The sequence below is a fragment of the Myotis nattereri genome (genome assembly GCF_964212035.1).
Source record: "Myotis nattereri genome assembly, chromosome: 6".
Lineage (NCBI taxonomy): Eukaryota > Metazoa > Chordata > Mammalia > Chiroptera > Vespertilionidae > Myotis > Myotis nattereri.
Window position 1 is genome coordinate 3,488,890 of NC_138081.1, and position 16,309 is coordinate 3,505,198.

The 16,309-nt window shown below is 55.0% G+C and overlaps 4 protein-coding genes across 10 annotated transcripts; 2 read left to right on the forward strand and 2 right to left on the reverse strand.

Moving 5' to 3' along the window:
• Positions 1 to 19: 19 nt before the first annotated feature.
• On the reverse strand, positions 20 to 3,870 carry GPANK1 (G-patch domain and ankyrin repeats 1). 7 transcript variants are annotated; one of them, XM_081094821.1, is made up of 4 exons: positions 2,668 to 2,777; positions 2,358 to 2,447; positions 1,166 to 1,844; positions 20 to 634 (listed from the first exon to the last, which is right to left on the reverse strand). In XM_081094821.1, exons 3-4 carry the CDS (start codon positions 1,774 to 1,776, stop codon positions 190 to 192), a joined length of 1,056 nt encoding a protein of 351 aa, XP_080950947.1. In that variant the 5' UTR covers positions 1,777 to 1,844; positions 2,358 to 2,447; positions 2,668 to 2,777; the 3' UTR covers positions 20 to 189. The 7 variants fall into 7 exon arrangements, with proteins under 7 accessions (XP_080950947.1, XP_080950950.1, XP_080950949.1 ...); XM_081094824.1 differs by lacking the exon at positions 2,358 to 2,447 and adding an exon at positions 3,057 to 3,870 and having other exon boundaries at positions 22 to 634; positions 1,166 to 1,847; positions 2,668 to 2,731; XM_081094823.1 differs by lacking the exon at positions 2,358 to 2,447 and adding an exon at positions 3,023 to 3,046 and having other exon boundaries at positions 22 to 634; positions 2,668 to 2,731.
• Positions 3,276 to 7,325, forward strand: CSNK2B (casein kinase 2 beta). The gene is made up of 7 exons (XM_081094828.1): positions 3,276 to 3,393; positions 3,929 to 4,011; positions 5,013 to 5,115; positions 5,652 to 5,767; positions 6,102 to 6,177; positions 6,319 to 6,508; positions 7,115 to 7,325. Exons 2-7 carry the CDS (start codon positions 3,940 to 3,942, stop codon positions 7,203 to 7,205), a joined length of 648 nt encoding a protein of 215 aa, XP_080950954.1. The 5' UTR covers positions 3,276 to 3,393; positions 3,929 to 3,939; the 3' UTR covers positions 7,206 to 7,325.
• A 795-nt stretch (positions 7,326 to 8,120) lies between these two features.
• On the forward strand, positions 8,121 to 9,715 carry LY6G5B (lymphocyte antigen 6 family member G5B). The gene is made up of 3 exons (XM_081094827.1): positions 8,121 to 8,193; positions 8,278 to 8,406; positions 8,686 to 9,715. Exons 1-3 carry the CDS (start codon positions 8,136 to 8,138, stop codon positions 9,084 to 9,086), a joined length of 588 nt encoding a protein of 195 aa, XP_080950953.1. The 5' UTR covers positions 8,121 to 8,135; the 3' UTR covers positions 9,087 to 9,715.
• Positions 9,716 to 11,692: 1,977 nt separating this feature from the next.
• Positions 11,693 to 15,758, reverse strand: LY6G5C (lymphocyte antigen 6 family member G5C; the record flags this gene model as incomplete). Its single annotated transcript, XM_081094829.1, has 3 exons — positions 11,693 to 12,229; positions 13,734 to 13,901; positions 15,638 to 15,758. 3 exons carry the CDS (start codon positions 15,756 to 15,758, stop codon positions 12,075 to 12,077), a joined length of 444 nt encoding a protein of 147 aa, XP_080950955.1. The 3' UTR covers positions 11,693 to 12,074.
• Positions 15,759 to 16,309: the final 551 nt, after the last annotated feature.

Consider the following 16,309-nt stretch of genomic DNA (forward strand, 5'->3'; position numbering starts at 1 on the left):
AAAATAAAACACAAAACAAGTGAGATGATTGATTTATTTCTCAACTCTCAGCCCCTCTCTCAAAGGTAGGGCCTGTTGACCAAAATCTGAGTGTCTGGACTTGAGCAGACACCAGGAGTGTAACTCAAAGTGCCCAGGTCAGATGCACAGCTCAGACTTCAACAGAGTCCAGTGTCAGACTCTGCAAAGTCAGAACTCAAGGTTCATGTATGTCCTCAGATCCCGCTCCCAGGCTCTGTCCTTGTCCCTCTGCCTTCTCTCCTCCCTTCTGCTCAGTGTGGCTGCCTGAGGGGCTCTCTCCCTCCCAGCCACTGCGCGGGTATCCTGAGCCAGGAAGTGTGTGACTCGGGGTTGGGGTGCTGATCCGTATCCTAACCCTTCCTGATCTCTCTTGAGGACAGTAGGGATGGGGTTGACACGGCCCTTGCCCCAGGGTCCCAGACCCATTCCAGGCTCCCAGCCTGCCCTCAGCAGCAGCTTGAAGCCTGGGCTGGAAGTAGGCATCCCAAAGTGCAGACTGGGGTTCCGGAGGTCACGGGACAGTGACAGCAGGTGAGCAGTAGATGTGCAGTGGTTGGAGTCTTGGAAGTAGGCATCACACGTCTCACAGTACTGGGTGGACAGGGACTGGGACCTGCAGAGGAAGAAGAGAAAGGATTGAGGGCAGAGAAAGGGTGGAGGTGGGGGACGGGGGGAATGACAAGGTCCTTCCAGTCTGTCTAAGGAACAAATTGCCTTCCTCCCCACTTAGCAATGAAAGACCAGAAGGGGAAAGTTGGGTAAAGAGATGGTAACCAGAACTCACAAGGAAGGGATACAATAGCTACAGTTCATATTTACACAGTGCTTACTATGTGGAAAGCTCTGTTCTAACACTTGACATATACTAACCCATTTAATCCTAACAAACCTATGAGAAAGGTGCTCTTATTACCACCATTTCTCAGACAAGGAAACTGAGGCACCTAGACTTTAGGTTGCTTGCCCAAGTTAAGCAGAGTTAGCATTTACACCCAGAGCTCGTGCTCATGATCGTCCTAGTACACTGCCTTATCTATCTACACTGGGAGACGGGGAAGAGAACCCTTCAGCTCTTTGCTGGTGTGGAGTGGCTAGGAAGCGCAGAACACACTGAAGACGGGCATGGGCGAAGGCTTCCCCTTACCGGTTCCCTGGACTCCTCGTCTCTCCATGACTCTCTCTGACCATGCGGGCCACCTCAGGGAAGCCTGCTTCTTCAGCCAGCTGAGCAGCATCCCTGCCACCCAGCTCGCAAACTCCCACCCAGGCAGCTCCCCGGCCCAGGAGATAGCGCACAGCAGCCCCCTGGCCTGCTCGGGCAGCACACATCAGGGGGGTCCACCAGAAGGCATCCCGAGCATTGATATTCCCCCCAGCTCCCCCTGCCTCATGGGGATCCAACAGCCTTCTTAGTTCTGCCAAGTCCCCCTCCTGGGCTGCCCTCAGTATCCGATGAGTCATCTTGTCCTCAGCCTCAAGGGATCTCCTTTGACCGCGTCCTCCTGATGCTTCTGGCGTAGCTTCTCTCATCATTCTTCTCTTCTTCCTCTTTCTCTCACCGGCGGGCTCAGGTTGTGATCGCTGAGGCTCAGGGGTGCTGCTCTCATCTCCGATCAAGGCCTCATAGAAAGCCCGGGCCGCAGCCCCATCCAAGGCAGGCTCCAGCTCTTCAGCCTGTGACTGCTGCTGCCCATCTTTCCAGAAGTCACTGGGGTCAGTGGCTGGGGTGAAGGTGATGAGGGAGGGTCTGGACATGGCTTGGGAGAGCTTCACAAATGAGACGAGGCAAGGGGAAGATGGGACCAGCAACCCACTCCGGAGACCTGCTGGGATGAGGGAAAGCAGCCTTAGAGTCAAAAACCTCTCCCGCCCCAAAAGTGATGCCACAACCTAGATCCCTCCTGGGCCTGAGGCAATAGATCATGTGGGAGAACAGGGAACCCTGTAGCAACAGGCCATGCCCAAGAGTAAAGGTGAGCAAAGACTCCATGAGGCAGCTGCTCAGAGGCCCTGCTCTCCACCCCCACTCCCAGCTTCATCAACAATAAGCAGTGATTGCCTCTCTCTGGAACTACTTCATCATCTGTAAGACAAACGACTAAGAAAAGCAATCAGCCTGGCTCTTCAATCTTCCTCCATCCTATTTTGAGTGTCTATTTCGAGTGCCGTCTTCTCAGACGAAAAACACCTGACACTTCTCCAAAAGCAGGAAGCAGATTTGGGGAGAGGCTGCAGTCGGCATCCCTACTGCAAAATGGTGCTACTCTAAGCAAAGGAGTTCACGTAATCAAATAGCCAGACTATTCAAAGACGCAAGCGGCTGGGGAAAAACCCACCAAGATTACTGGAGGACGCAGGCGTGCAGAAAGCGCCTGGTTTCCCGCCCTGGAGCCTTTCCAACAGAACTCACGCAGAGCGCCGCGTGCCTAGGGAGCGCGAGGGCAGGGGAGGTCTGTCAGTTGGGGTCTTGCTTTTACCTAACGCCCCACAATGCCCTTCGCCTCCCTCAACGTGGCCCCCTGCTCTGAGCTCATTTTCTGGAGCTGGGAAACCACTCTCTGGGTTAAGAAAGGCCCTGGGAAGGCGGAGGGAAACCTATGGGATGGCCCGGACTGGGAAATAAAATAACGTCACGCTGCCCCTCACCATTACTGCAACCAGGGTTCGAAGGTCGCACTTAGCGCCCGCAGCAGAAGGCCCCATTCAAGCCCTAAGAAGTACAAAGAGACGAACAGCAGAATGGCTGGCACCGCCTCAGGTTAGCGCACTAGGCCGCCCGGTTCTCTCACCGCCCAGCGCAGCCCAGCGCGGCCCACCCAGGTCCCTCAGCAAAATATGGGCCCCGTCGAGGGTCCCCAGAGCGCGCCCGGCGCGGGCAAAGGGTGGGCCAGGCAACTGGACGCGGCGGGTTCAGTCCCCTGCGCAGGGCGCGCGGGGGCCGGAGGCCAGCCTCGTCCCTTTCCCCACCGCCTCTCGCCCCCGGATCCCGGGATCACACAACTATATTTCCCATACTTCCGGGCCCAGGAGGTTACCGGGCTTCCGCTTCCGGTGGCGCCTCGCTGTGTCCCGTCCCCAGCGTCTTCCTCAGGGGCCTCGTGACACCAGGGTCGTGCGCGAGTCACCTTGGAAGTCGTAGTTCGCCTTGCCCTGGTTTCGCCAGTTTCTCCCTCTCGGGAACTCTATCTCCCGGCGTCCACCGCGGCGCCTGACCCTTGGCGCTTGCGCGTTGCCCTCTTCCCCGAACTCCCGTTTACACCCCTCCACTTGCCTGCCGCGATCGGGTCCGCGGCCTGCGCTGTAGCCGTCGCCGCCGTATCTTGGAAGTAGCGACTCCCCTCCCCAACCCTGGTCCCGGCCCCCGTCCAGACGGTGAGTCTTATAAGGTTGTCGCCGCGCCGAGTACCCTGTCCCTGGGCGCGGCACATGGGGGTCTCCGCGCCTCGCTATGCGGTGGGGAAGGAAGAGAGAGGAAGGACAGGGTGGCTTGAGGGGCGGAGGCGGGATGTGAGGAGACCCGCGAAAGGGACCTTGGGGCCACCCCAGGCCTTGAGAAAAGGAGGGGCCCAGCTCTCGCTTGGAAAGGATAAACTTGAAACCTTTGGGAAAGGCGCTGGGACCTGCAGAGACCGGCGCGGGTAGGAGCCGAGCCGGGGCCGGCCTCCGGGGGCGTCGGGATGTGGATAGGACGGGTAGGTCAAGGCCTGTCGGTTTCCGGTGGGACCCCAAAGAGTCCTGATCTCAGAGAAAGGGGCTGAGGTGTAGATACGAGGAGGTGAAGAGAGGTGCTCCAGAATCTGGGACCCTAAGGAACGGTGGCCCCGCGCCCTTTCTTCCCTGGGGGAGGCAGCGGGAGGAGGGAGGTGGCGGAGCGGCGGAGCTTGGGTCCCACTGACTCTCTCTGCAGCTGACGTGAAGATGAGCAGCTCAGAGGAGGTGTCCTGGATCTCCTGGTTCTGTGGGCTCCGTGGCAATGAGTTCTTCTGTGAAGTGAGTTCTCCTGCCCTTCCTCCTGTGTCCGACACAGCCTGCCCAGATACTGCCCACCCTCTCACCTGCCTCCATGGAAACTCGTTCCTGTGGAGGAGGAGTCCCCTCAGTGGCCCACAGCCGCCCCCAGCCCTGCCCCTCCAGCAGTGTAAGAGGGACAAGTGAAGCTGTGTCTTTTGGTTGGTGGGAAAAGCCAAGATGGTAGTGCCTCCCCAGCGACAGCGGTGTGGCTCAGTTGGTTGAGTGCAGTCCCGTGCACGGAAAGGTCACCGGCGCCATCCCTGGTCAGGGCCCACGCCTGTGCCGGCTCCATCCCTGGTCAGGGCCCACGCCGGTGCCGGCTCCATCCCTGGTCAGGGCCCACGCTGGTGCGGGCGCCATCCCTGGTCAGGGCCCACGCCGGTGCCGGCTCCATCCCTGGTCAGGGCCCACGCCGGTGCCGGCTCCATCCCTGGTCAGGGCCCACGCTGGTGCGGGCGCCATCCCTGGTCAGGGCCCACGCCGGTGCCGGCTCCATCCCTGGTCGGGTGTGTGCAGGAGGCCACCATCCCTGTTTCCTTCTCCCTCTCTCCCTAAAATCAATAAAAACCTATCTAGGCCCTGGCCAGGTAGCTGGTTAGAGCATCGTCCTGATATGCCAAGGTTGGGGGTTCGGTCCCCAGTCAGGGCACATACAGGAAGCAAACAGTAAGTGCATAAATAGGTGGAACAAGAAATTGGTGTTTTACTCTCCCTTTCTCTCCCTCTCAAATCAACAAAAACTTTTAAAAAGTTTAAAAAGACATTTATTAAGTAAATAAATACATGTCGTCTTGGGGTTCTTTAAGCCAAAGCTTTTATGGGAGGGGGTGTGTGAACTGAGGAGAGATTCCAGTGCCTGTGCTGAGTTGGGAGGGGAATAGAAGCAGTGGTGCTGAGGATAAGGCAGCAGTGGAGCGACTGGTCAGGTCAAAGCCAAGAATTCGGTTATGAGTTCCCTCCTCACCTCCACATCCTGACAGGTGGATGAAGACTACATCCAGGACAAATTCAATCTCACTGGGCTCAACGAGCAGGTGCCTCACTATCGACAAGCTCTAGACATGATCTTGGACCTGGAGCCTGGTGAGGCCCCCTCAGGGCTGTTTTGTGTGTGATGCTTTTTTTTTTTTTTTTTTTTAAATCTTCAAATCCCTGTTCATCTGCTTCTTGATTTTCTAAATTTCCTTTTGGTTTCTGACTCCCTTAACCCCAATCCCGTACTTCATTTTGATCTCTCACCTGACTTTTGCCTAGTTTAGTGACGTATACCACTTGTGGCTCATACTCTGATTCCATAATTCAGCTCTATTCCATAATGCCAGTTTCCGCAGGGGTCTCCTTTTTGCTTCTTTCTCCTGCCTTGCACCTTCCGGGCTAAAGTTCCATCTTCCCTACTGATGTTTTTGCATTTATGTCTTGAGGGAGTTGGGAGGAGGAGAAGAAGGCAGAGGCTGGAGAGGTATGGAGAGAAGGTAGAGCTGCCTTGGGTTGGTGGAAGGGTCAGAGGCCCACATGATGGGTGGGGTGAGGCTCAAAGGTGGGTGTTGAGTAGCCAGCAGCTCCTGGAGATGGGCAGGGCACCTAAGAAAGCGGTAAGACAAGTGGTTGCCGTGTTTCAGATGAAGAGCTGGAAGACAACCCCAACCAGAGTGACCTGATTGAGCAGGCAGCTGAGATGCTGTATGGATTGATCCACGCCCGCTATATCCTCACCAACCGAGGCATCGCCCAGATGGTGAGGCCTCTCTGCTTGCACTTGACTCCTCTGAGGCAGTAAGGGAAACAGCTTCCTGCAGCGGGGAGTCTGGCTGAGGAGCGCCTCAGAACCTGGGCCTGGGAACCCGGTCCTGATTGGGAATTGTGCTGAAGGGGGTTTTTTCAGGAAGGGAGGTGTGACCTTGGGCTGGAAGTGGTTAGAGACTCTTCCTCAGAATAAACAGTGAATGGCTGATGGTCTGAGGGCCTGCAGGAGGAATGGGGACAGAGTGATAGGGGTTGGGCAGAGGAAGGGATTCCCCTTCTCTTCACAACCCCCTGCCACCCCAACACTTGCCATTTTACTCACTCAGTTGGAAAAATACCAGCAGGGAGACTTTGGCTACTGTCCGCGTGTGTACTGTGAGAACCAGCCCATGCTTCCCATCGGTGAGTGTTGCAAAGGAAGGAGGACGGCACATGGCAGGTCCTCTGGGAAGGAGTTGGGGCTCAGCAAGCTGGACCCTGTATTTGGGGGTGAGTTTGGGCACGGTCAGGGGAGCCTGCATGCTGAGCCTGCCTGTCTCCCAGGCCTTTCGGACATCCCAGGGGAGGCCATGGTGAAGCTCTACTGCCCCAAGTGCATGGACGTGTACACACCCAAGTCCTCGCGGCACCACCACACGGACGGCGCGTACTTCGGCACTGGCTTCCCTCACATGCTCTTCATGGTGCACCCCGAGTACCGGCCCAAGCGGCCTGCCAACCAGTTTGTGCCCAGGTAGGGAGCAGGGACAGTCACCAAGGGTCAAAGGAAAGCCCGGGACCCCTAGAGGGAAGGGAGGACTGGGCATGGTCCCTTTTTGAGGTCTTCTCCCAAAGCTAGGGCTCTCCTTGCTGAGGGACCTTAGAAGAGTTCTTTGATTGCCTGTGTCTCAGTTCCCTTGTCCATAGTGGGATGCTGATGGTACCTGCCTGGCAGGGTATTCTTAAATATGTGAAGGGTTTAGAATAATGTTTGGCACTTAGAGCACCATTTAAACAACAGCTGTTCTTGCCATCACCTGGGATGTTCTGCCTTTGCGAGGAGATCCTCAGACCACAGTTCAAGTGTGGTTTATCTTCCTAAGCATCATCTTTACTCTGGTGGGGGGACGGGGGGTCTCAGTTTTATGGTGAAGCAAGTAGTGATACAGACAGCCTAGAATTTGAGTTTTAATGGGTATTTAAGATACCCAAATACTCGTGTAGGGAGGAGGTTGGGAACCGCTGCCCTTAAGCACTGAGCAGGCCCATGGAGGAGCTGGGTGGGGAGATCGGAATGTAGGCTGTGGGCAGGGCTGCATGTGGCTCACCTGCTGTCTCTCTGACCTATTCCCTGGCCCAGGCTCTATGGTTTCAAGATCCATCCGATGGCCTACCAGCTGCAGCTCCAAGCCGCTAGCAACTTCAAGAGCCCAGTCAAGACGATTCGCTGATTCCTCACCCCCATCCCCATTCCTTTGCTGCCACCTTGTCAGCAACCCTCTATGGTTTTTAGTTTAAATTAAAGGAGTCATTATTGTGGTGGGAATATGAAATAAAGTGGAAGAAAAGGCCATGAGCTGGTCGCTGGTGCTTGGGGTTAGGGAAGGGAGGGTAGTGTGCTGGATGCCAGGGGCCCTCATGGCCCGGCCCACCCTCCCCCCGTTGAAAGCTGGCACGGATATGTGCCCGGTGGATTAGTGATGTTTTAGTAGCAGAGCAGAATCCTAGGACTGGATGTGGGGGTGTGCAAAGTCCCAAAGAAAAGACCCAGAGAAAGGTCAGACTTCAAAGACTAGAGAAATGTTTGCTTTGGTCGGGAGGACACCTATGGCTGTTTACACAGTAAGGGTCATAACACGATGAGTTTTGGTTTTACAGGGAAAGTGGTTCGGAAATAAGGGGCGGAGAGAAGCGGGAAAGGGCCCAGAATTGCTGCCGGTGTGGTTCTGTGCCCCCCGCTGGGGAAGCTGAGACATGCTCATCTCAAAAGGACAGGGAGGCCGAGTTCCTGGCCAGAGTCCGGCACAATGGGGCCTGGCTCTGGTGTGAGGGAGGGCGCATGTGGAGCTGGACACAGAAGCTAATTCATGGACCCTGAGGGGCAGGAATAGGTGTTTGGGAAGCACACTGGATACAGGCCCAGGTCCTGCCCGTCTCGGCCACTGCGCCCACATTCAGAGAGCAGGCCTCGTGGGTGAGGACACACTGTTCCTCCTGCCAAGTTAATCACTTCCTGCCCCAGGCAGGAATATAGCTCTGCCCACGGCAGCTCCTGCCCAGACTCAAAACCCCCCTGCAGCTCAGGACCCAGGAGCATGGTCCTGGGAAGGTGGAGTTGCAGGGCACCCCTCAGGCACTGCCCCTCTCCCCGGAATGCCATCATGAAGGCACATATGCTTGTAGGTGTGCTGGTCGTGGTAGGCTTCGCAGTGGGAAAAGGTGAGTGGGGCCCAGGGGCAGGAAGGGAGGGGGTGGGGCAGGGACCTTAGAGTGAGCTCTGCCCCATCCCTCTGTCTTCCTCAGTTCCTGTTCCTGAACTCCGGACCTGCCACCTCTGCCTCTTAGAAGACCCTGCTGCAGGATGCATTTCCGGCTCAGAGAAATGCACCATCGGTAGCTCATCCCCATGCATGGTCATCACCATCTATTACGGTGAGTTCAAGACTCAGGAAGGGGCTGCTGATGAGACGGCCCATTGCTTGGTCTCATAGATGAGGGCTGCTTGGGGCACAAGAAGGAGAGAGGAGGATCCCGGAAGGTGGGGTCAGGAGTTTGGGGCGGGGGGTGGGGGGGGAGGGTAACGAAACTAAATTTCTGAAGCTGTCTGGGGTGGAAGTTGGGTCTGGTAAGGGATGGGGAGAGTTCTTGGTAGGGGTGCCAAGTTTGGAGGCTGCGGGAGGCAACGGCTTATGAGCTGTTCTCTTCCTCCAGATACCAGGGTTCGCTTCCTCATCCGAGGCTGTGGACAGTACAATTCTTACCGCTGCCAAGAAAAACGCAACACCTACTTCTCAGAGTACTGGTACCATGCCCAGTGCTGCCAGTACGATTACTGCAACTCGTGGTCCAGCCCTCAGCTCCAAAGCTCCCAACATGAGCCCCCTGGTGGGGCCCTGAGCCTGCCTCTGTCCAAGTCCCAGATCCAATGGTTCTACCAGGCCCTGAACCTCTCACTGCCCCTCCCCAGCTCCCATGATGGGAAGGAGCCTAAAGGCCTGGACCCCCTGGCTGCCCTGCCCTTGAACCTGGGCTTGTCTGTTGCCGACCTGCGCCGCATGTACTTGTTCCTCAACAATTCGGGGCTTTTGGTTCTTCCCTGGGCAGGGCCCTGACCCCTTACACTTCTTGAATTGCAGTTTGTTCAGCATCTCTCCCAACACCCAACCCCCTGCTCCGCCTCTCAGAACTCAGCTTCTCTGCTCTGCTCTTTCAGACCTTCCCTCTGTCCTCGTGTCCACATGGCTCTGGTTCCATTCCCTCCTCAGAAACCCGTCATGCCCAGTGCCCTCCTTCCTCCTGGAGAATAGTCTCAAGTGCAGATCTGCCAGGCTGGCCTGGGAAGGCAGCAGCTCCCTGTCCTTTTCCCACCTGAGTGTGCCGTCACCCCATCTTCCTCGTCCCCTCTGGTCTGGTCGCCTGCCACCTGCATTTAGTTCTGGCTGCCTCCCGTCCTGTGCCTGTCTCAGACGCAGGCCAGACTGGGTTTGCAGCGGGGAGGATGAGGGTTGAGCTGTGCAGATTCCTGGTTGGGCACCCTGGTGTCCCTGCCTCACTGTCCACCACCCCACTGCCACCCGGGTCTCCTGCTGCCTTTCTCAGCTCTTGTTCCGGTCACTGGCCTCCCCAGCCTCACTCCATGTCACTGCGTCCTGATACCCACTTCCATAGGTGCCCAAGGGAGGGGAGAGGGTCTGTCCTGCTCTTCTCCATGTCCCCCGATTTCCCTCCACAATAAACAGACAGGGTTAAGTCTGAGTCACATTGTTTATGGGGTTAGGCTCAGGTGTGGGCAGGTGTAGACGGGTGAAAAAGTTAATTGGGTGTGGGGTTCAAATGGTTGCAGAGCTCTGCCCACTCCACCTGGTTTTGTGGCTTCTGGCCTGCCCCAAAGGCCCACATCCATCCCACCCTCTGCTCAGCGAGAGATCAAAGCTTGAGGATTATGATGCCTCCCGGCCTTAAACGTACCCTACAAAACCTAGGAAGTTCAGTCCAGGTGATGTCAGATTTTTCCACCTGAAAGAGGAGGAAAAACTTCAGGAAAACTCAGGAGCAAACCTAAGGGCCCAAGTCTGCACCTCGGTCACCTAGTGCTGAGGGGCCTGTTTCCTGCCTGTCTTCTTTTAATTTTGTATGTGTGTTTTTTCCAATTGATTTCTTTAGAGAAACACTGATGGTTTTAACTGCCTCCTGCATGCCCTCTACTGGGGATTGAGCCAGAAACCAGAATGTGACCTGGTGCATGGGGTGACACCCAACCAACTGCACCACCGGCCGTATCTGCCTGTCCATTCTTTTTAGGTTCCTGGTATCCAGGACCCCTTAGCTGGGGGCCTTTTATTTTATTTTTGAAAATGGCAAATATCCTGAAAGCGATAATTAATAGTTGTACTTCCTTTTCCTTACATTCAACAAACTACACACGCCTGCTCTGTGCCAGGCCCAGTGTTAAGCACCAAGACTCAGAAGGTACAGCCAGGTCTGCCCTTCCAAATCTCAACACAATGCTGGGGTGGTAAATCCATTTCTGAGAAGTAGTGCAGCCTCGCGGCCGGGAGCCCGATCTCGGCTCCTCCACGTGGGTAAGCTGGTCTCTCCTCAGGTCCATGGCGAGTGCATGTGCACGTACACACGGCTTCGCGCAAAAGCACATGCCTTCGGGACAAACTGACTTAGGCCTATCTGTTTTTAAACCTCTGGCAAAATATATATAAGATGGGCTTTTGAAAATCACCCACCAACCGAAACCGGTTTGGCTCAGTGGCTAGAGCGTCAGCCTGCGGACTGAAAGGTCCCAGGTTCGATTCCGGTCAAGGGCATGTACCTTGGTTGTGGGCACATCCCCAGTAGGAGATGTGCAGGAGGCAGCTGATCGATGTTTCTCATCGATGTTTCTAACTATCTCCCTTCCTCTCTGTAAAACATCAATAAAATATATTTAAAAAAAAAAAAGAAAACCACCCACCTGTGTTAGCAGTTTTAAGCTGGCATAAAGGCCTCTGGTACCCAAAGCTGCTTCTAGGCACTGCCCCCAACTTGGCGTCACCTCTACCCCGAGCTGGAGCAGCTCGGCTGGGTTTTGTCTGCTGGGTTTAAATGGCATCATACAGCATATACTCATGTCCATGGCACTGACACTGGCCACGTGTTAACTCCATGGCCTGTGCTCTGGTGGGAAACACCAACGTTAATGTTTAGGTCGGGAGGCAGTTGGAGGGACAAAGAGGTGTAAGCTTGTGTGTCCCCCTCTTGCTGGGCCCACTATTCCCCATACTTGATTTCGGTATAGGACAGAAAGGCCCAAACTGGAAGACAGCCTCAGAGGCTGAGGACCCCAAGGCCCGAAACAAGCGTAGAGCCATGGTCCTGAGGGAGCTGAGCTTGGGACAAAGCCCCGGGCTCCACGAAGCCCAGCAGCTCTCGCCCTTCTCCCTGGACCTGCCTTGCACAGCCCACGCCCACCGACACCGCCCCGCAGGCCTCCCTGCGGCTCCCACATGGCTCTGGGCTGACGGCACTAACGGGTGCCCACTGCCCTTTTGGCTGGCACTGTATCTCCTTCCAGTTCCTCTTCACCTGTCTGTGCTTAGAGCTGAATCAGACACCAAGACAGGCGAGAGCAGAGCTCAGAAGAGCTGGGAGCCCCTTACCTGTCCCCCAATGGGGCTGCCAGGCAGGACCCCCCTCAGCCTCCACCACCACCGGAAGAGAGACCACACAGATTGTACACCAATTTATTCTGCAGGAACACCTCACGAGAGAGGCCTTGGTGGGAGGAAGGGAGAAGGCCAGAGCAGAGCAAAGGCTGCCTAGAGGTGGGAGAAGAGGCGAGGGAAGCTGTCAGACTGTGAGGACTTACAGGGAAAACTCCAGAGATGTCTGGAGAGGGAGCTTGGGCAGGGGCAGAGTGTGAATGGGGGTGCTGAGGGGCAGCAAGCAAGAGGCAACTAAGGCTGGGTCAGGTAACCTGGGGGTGGGGGGGGGGACACGACTGCTGGGTGGGCTAGAAGTTGTCCTGGCTGCGCCCAGGTGGGAACCAGGAAGCTGGCTGGACACCGGCAACATTTTACTGCAAAGGTCTCTGCAGACGTCCTATGGGATTAGAGCGCTCGGTTCTGTGGGCTATTGCAGAAATCCTGGAAACAGCATCGAGAGAACATCCAGAAGCCAAACACGGGGGAAGTGCGGGTGTGTGAGCAGTCACTCATCTGCTCCTTGCGGCAACAGTCACTCACCATGATGTCAGACCCACTACCTGCAACAGCAACACGTCCGGGCAGAGCCCAAACCCTCTTCTCCCTCCCTCCACTTGGACCTACACTGCCCACACCCTCCCCTGCACCCCCAAACGCAGAGACTCAGGGAACTGGGCAGGGCAGGGAGTGCCAGGAAAAGGAGTCTTATTATTATTAACTCCGTTTTGCCGCCCCGCCGCCCCAGTATTAGAGGGTGAAAAATCCCTGCCTGAGAGAGTTGAAGAGCGGAAGTCACCACGGTCCTACAAGTCCCACAGCGGATGACAGGTGGGCCTGACGCCCAGGCCCAGGCGAGGAGCGCTGTGCGCGGGTTGGTGGGGCACAGACGCTGTTTACAAACCGCTAGGGAAACGTTACGTTCCCATAACTGTTAAGTTTAAAAAGCAAGTGCAGCCGAAACCGGTTTGGCTCAGTGGATAGAGCGTCAGCCTGCGGACTGAAAGGTCCCAGGTTCGATTCCGGTCAAGGGCATGTGCCTGGGTTGCGGGCACATCCCCAGTAGGGGGTGTGCAGGAAGCGGCTGATCGATGCTTCTCTCTCATCGATGTTTCTGACTCTCTGTCTCTCTCCCTTCCTCTCTGTAAAAAATCAATAAAATATATTTAAAAAAAAAAAAAAAGCAAGTGCAGAACAGTGTCTACAGGGCTGTGTGCTGTTTGCGGGAGAAGGAGGTAAAGGTAGAGTGCACGTATATAGGGTGGGATGCCCAAAAAGATCACAGAAAGGGGAATCCAGACAAAAGAGTGGTTTTTGTTTTCGTGGTGGGAGCTGGGGACAGCGTTGGACCACGTGTGCGCAGCTGTCTGGGAAGGGTGCGAGGTGCTGTGAACACAGGCAGCTCCGTGCCGCGGTGGTGGAGTGCCATCTCTGGAGCCACCACAGGCTGTGGCTCAGCCCTTGGAGACGGCAGGTGTGGGCCTTTCCCGGCCTCTTCCCTCAGCTGCGGAACACCTCAGAGGGCTGCAAGTGCCTGGCACAGTGCTGGGCCCAGAGGCTGTGTTAGGGTTTGTTAACTAAGAAGGTGAGCGGCCAGGTAGAAGAACCAGCATGAAGAACAAAGGGATGGACAATTTGGGGCAAGTGGAAAATTGAGGGGAGGTGTCCAGAGGGCAATTTGTTGGACAGTGTGGCCACCGCTCAGACTCTGTGATGTGGCTGTGCGGATGCCAGGGAAGCAGGTAAGTTCCTCTGGGAGAGTGAAGTGGGAAGATAGCCAAAGAACATGAACCCTTAAGGGTGCAGGAGAACGAGGCAAGACTCGGTGAAGGAGACTGGAAGAGGTAGCTGGCCATCTCAAGGCTGGCGCCTGCGGAGGGTGGGACACTCAGCTGTGGGCTGAGAAGGGCAGGCAGTGGCCGTGGCGGTGGCCGTGGCGGTGGCGGTGGCCGTGGAGACAGGGACTGGCTCTGAAGGAGAGAGTCGGTGCTGGGCAGTGTCGGAGAGGTGGGGCTAGGAAATGTAGGGACTCAGTTCTGGGCCCCAGACACACAGAAGGCAGCTTACTGTTCTTGATGAAGAGAGTCATACAGCTGCTGCCAGGAGAGGCCAGGCAGATGTCAGATCCCAGCAGGCACCCCAGCTCCTTGGTCTCCAAGAGGCACCGATAGCAGCGCAGGTATTTGGGGAACTCAGCTGGGTAAGGGGGCTCTTGATTGACAGGTTCAGTTTTACCTAGAAGACAGACAAGCTCTGACCCCATGCCTCTGCCTGCCTATTTTCCAGGTCAACCCCACTGTTTCCCTCCCCCATCTCAGAAAACCATAAAATCACCAATTCTTTAAAACCATCCGGCCCAGCCAGTGTGGGTCAATGGTTGAGATTCGACCCATGAACCAGGAGGTTTGATTCCAGTCAAGAGCACATGCCTGGGTTGCAGGCTTGATCCCCAGTGTGAGGTGTGCAGGAGGCAGCAGATCAATGATTCTCTTTCATCATTGATGTTTCAACCTCTCTGTCCCTCTCCCTTCCTCTTTGAAATCAATTAAAAACAAACAAACCCAGAAGTAAAAGCAAGAATACAGCATCACAGGATATGAAGAATCTCTGCTTTGTGCAGATAAGAGATTTCAAGCAGCCCAGGCCCACATTCTTTGTTCAGTGGTCCTATCACAGGACAGACTCATTTCTCATTTTTTTTTTAATATTAAGAACACACTTTTTAAAAAATTTTTATTGATTTCAGAGAGGGAGAGCGAGAGAGAGAGATAGAAACATCAATGATGAGAAAGAATCATTAACCGGCTGCCTCCTGCACGCCCCCAACTGGGGACCGAGCCCACAACCTGGACATGTGCCCCTGACCCGAACTGAACCTGGGACCCTTCGTTCCGCAGTCCAATGCTCTATCCACTGATCCAAACCAGCTGGGGCAGGACAGACTCATATTAAACTTTGTCCACCAAAGCCCTCCCAACCACATGCATATATAGTTATCCCTTGGTATACACAGGGGATTGGTTCCAAATTGATACAAAAATCTGCTGAAGTCCCTTATATCAAAATAGAGGCCCCATGCAACTGCGGCAGCTGCCTCAGCCCTCACAGCCCTGGCTTGGTCCAGAAGGTCGTCTGGAAGGATGTCCGGAAGGTTGTTTGGCTGTCTAGTCTAATTAGCATATTACGCTTTTATTATTATAGATGATGTAGTATTTGCATATAACCTATACACATCCTCCCAAATACGTTAAATCATGTATAGATTACTTGTAATACCTAATACAATGTAAATACTATATACTAGTATATAGATATTATACTATATTCTTTAAGGAATAAAGACAGAAAAATGTCTGTACATGTTCAGTACAGACACAACCATCATAGGCCTAACTACATAGTACACACCAGCAACAATATCATTTAAAAAATATTTTTCATCCTCAGTTGAACCCAGGGGTGCGGAACGCGCACATATGGAGGACTGACTGTACATCTATCTCCCTCTTCCTCTGGTCCCTGGCCAAGACCACAGGTTAATGAGTCCCCAGTCCCAGCAGAGCACTTGGTGTGAGACAGATGCTGACAAATGTTTTGAATCCTGTTTCTATGGAGATGGTGCTTTGCAGCCAAGTGAGGAGGCTCTCAGGCTGTTCCAGCCTCTTTCTACCCTGTGGATCTGGTGCTGTCATCTAGCTTGCTCCCCAAACCCTCCCTGTTCTGTGTTGTCCTGAGATGTTAATGGGTTCCCTTCAGTAACTCCATTCAGGTCATTGCTGTTGAGTGAGACAACCCTGGGGTGTCACTAGACATCTCCCTCAGAGTGGCCATCAGTGCATTAACAGTGCCCAGGCATTGTCCCAGCAAGCCCACTCACCCCATCTTTCTCCTGCCTGGGCAGATGTCCCCAACACCTGGTATCTGTGGGTTCCTCTACCCAGCAGGCCTTCGGATCCGTGCGAGCCACTTACCAAACACCAAGCTCATCACGACCAGCACTGTTAAGAGGACCATGTACAGAGCTTGGGGGGTGCTGTGGAGGCCCAGGGGCCCCAGACTCCGGCTGTGCGCAGGGCCTGCCGTAAAATGCATGACTGCCCACCAGCCTCCAGCACGCGCTTATATCGGTGGAAGAGAAGTTGGCCAAGAAGAAGAAGGGCAACACCCATCTGGGGTGGAAATTAGAGCCAAAACATCCAGAAGGACAGAGTGTTCTCGCCCACGGCCACTCTGGAACCTAACATCCTGGCTTGGGAACAGGAGCCGCAACAGGGGAATGAGACGGGAACATTCCTTATTTTAATATATATATTTCAGAGAGGAAGGGAGAGGGAGAGCAAGATAAAAACATCAGTGAGAGAGAATCGTGGATCAGCTGCCTCAACCCGGCATGTGCCCTGACTGGGATCCAACCGTGAGCCCACCAGCTGGGCGCACCATGTTCTAATTTTCAGTCTAGTAGTCATAGTAGTTGCTTCCTGGTTATCTTTGCAAACATTCCTTTGGGAAACTAGGCTGCTTCGGCGCAGTGCAAAGGTTATTCTGCCCGGTTTTAACATCCGGAAGGTTTGAGGCATAAGACTGGCACACAGGCAGCTCCTCTGGGAGGGCAGCTCCGGCTCCGTGGTTATTTACACGGCCTT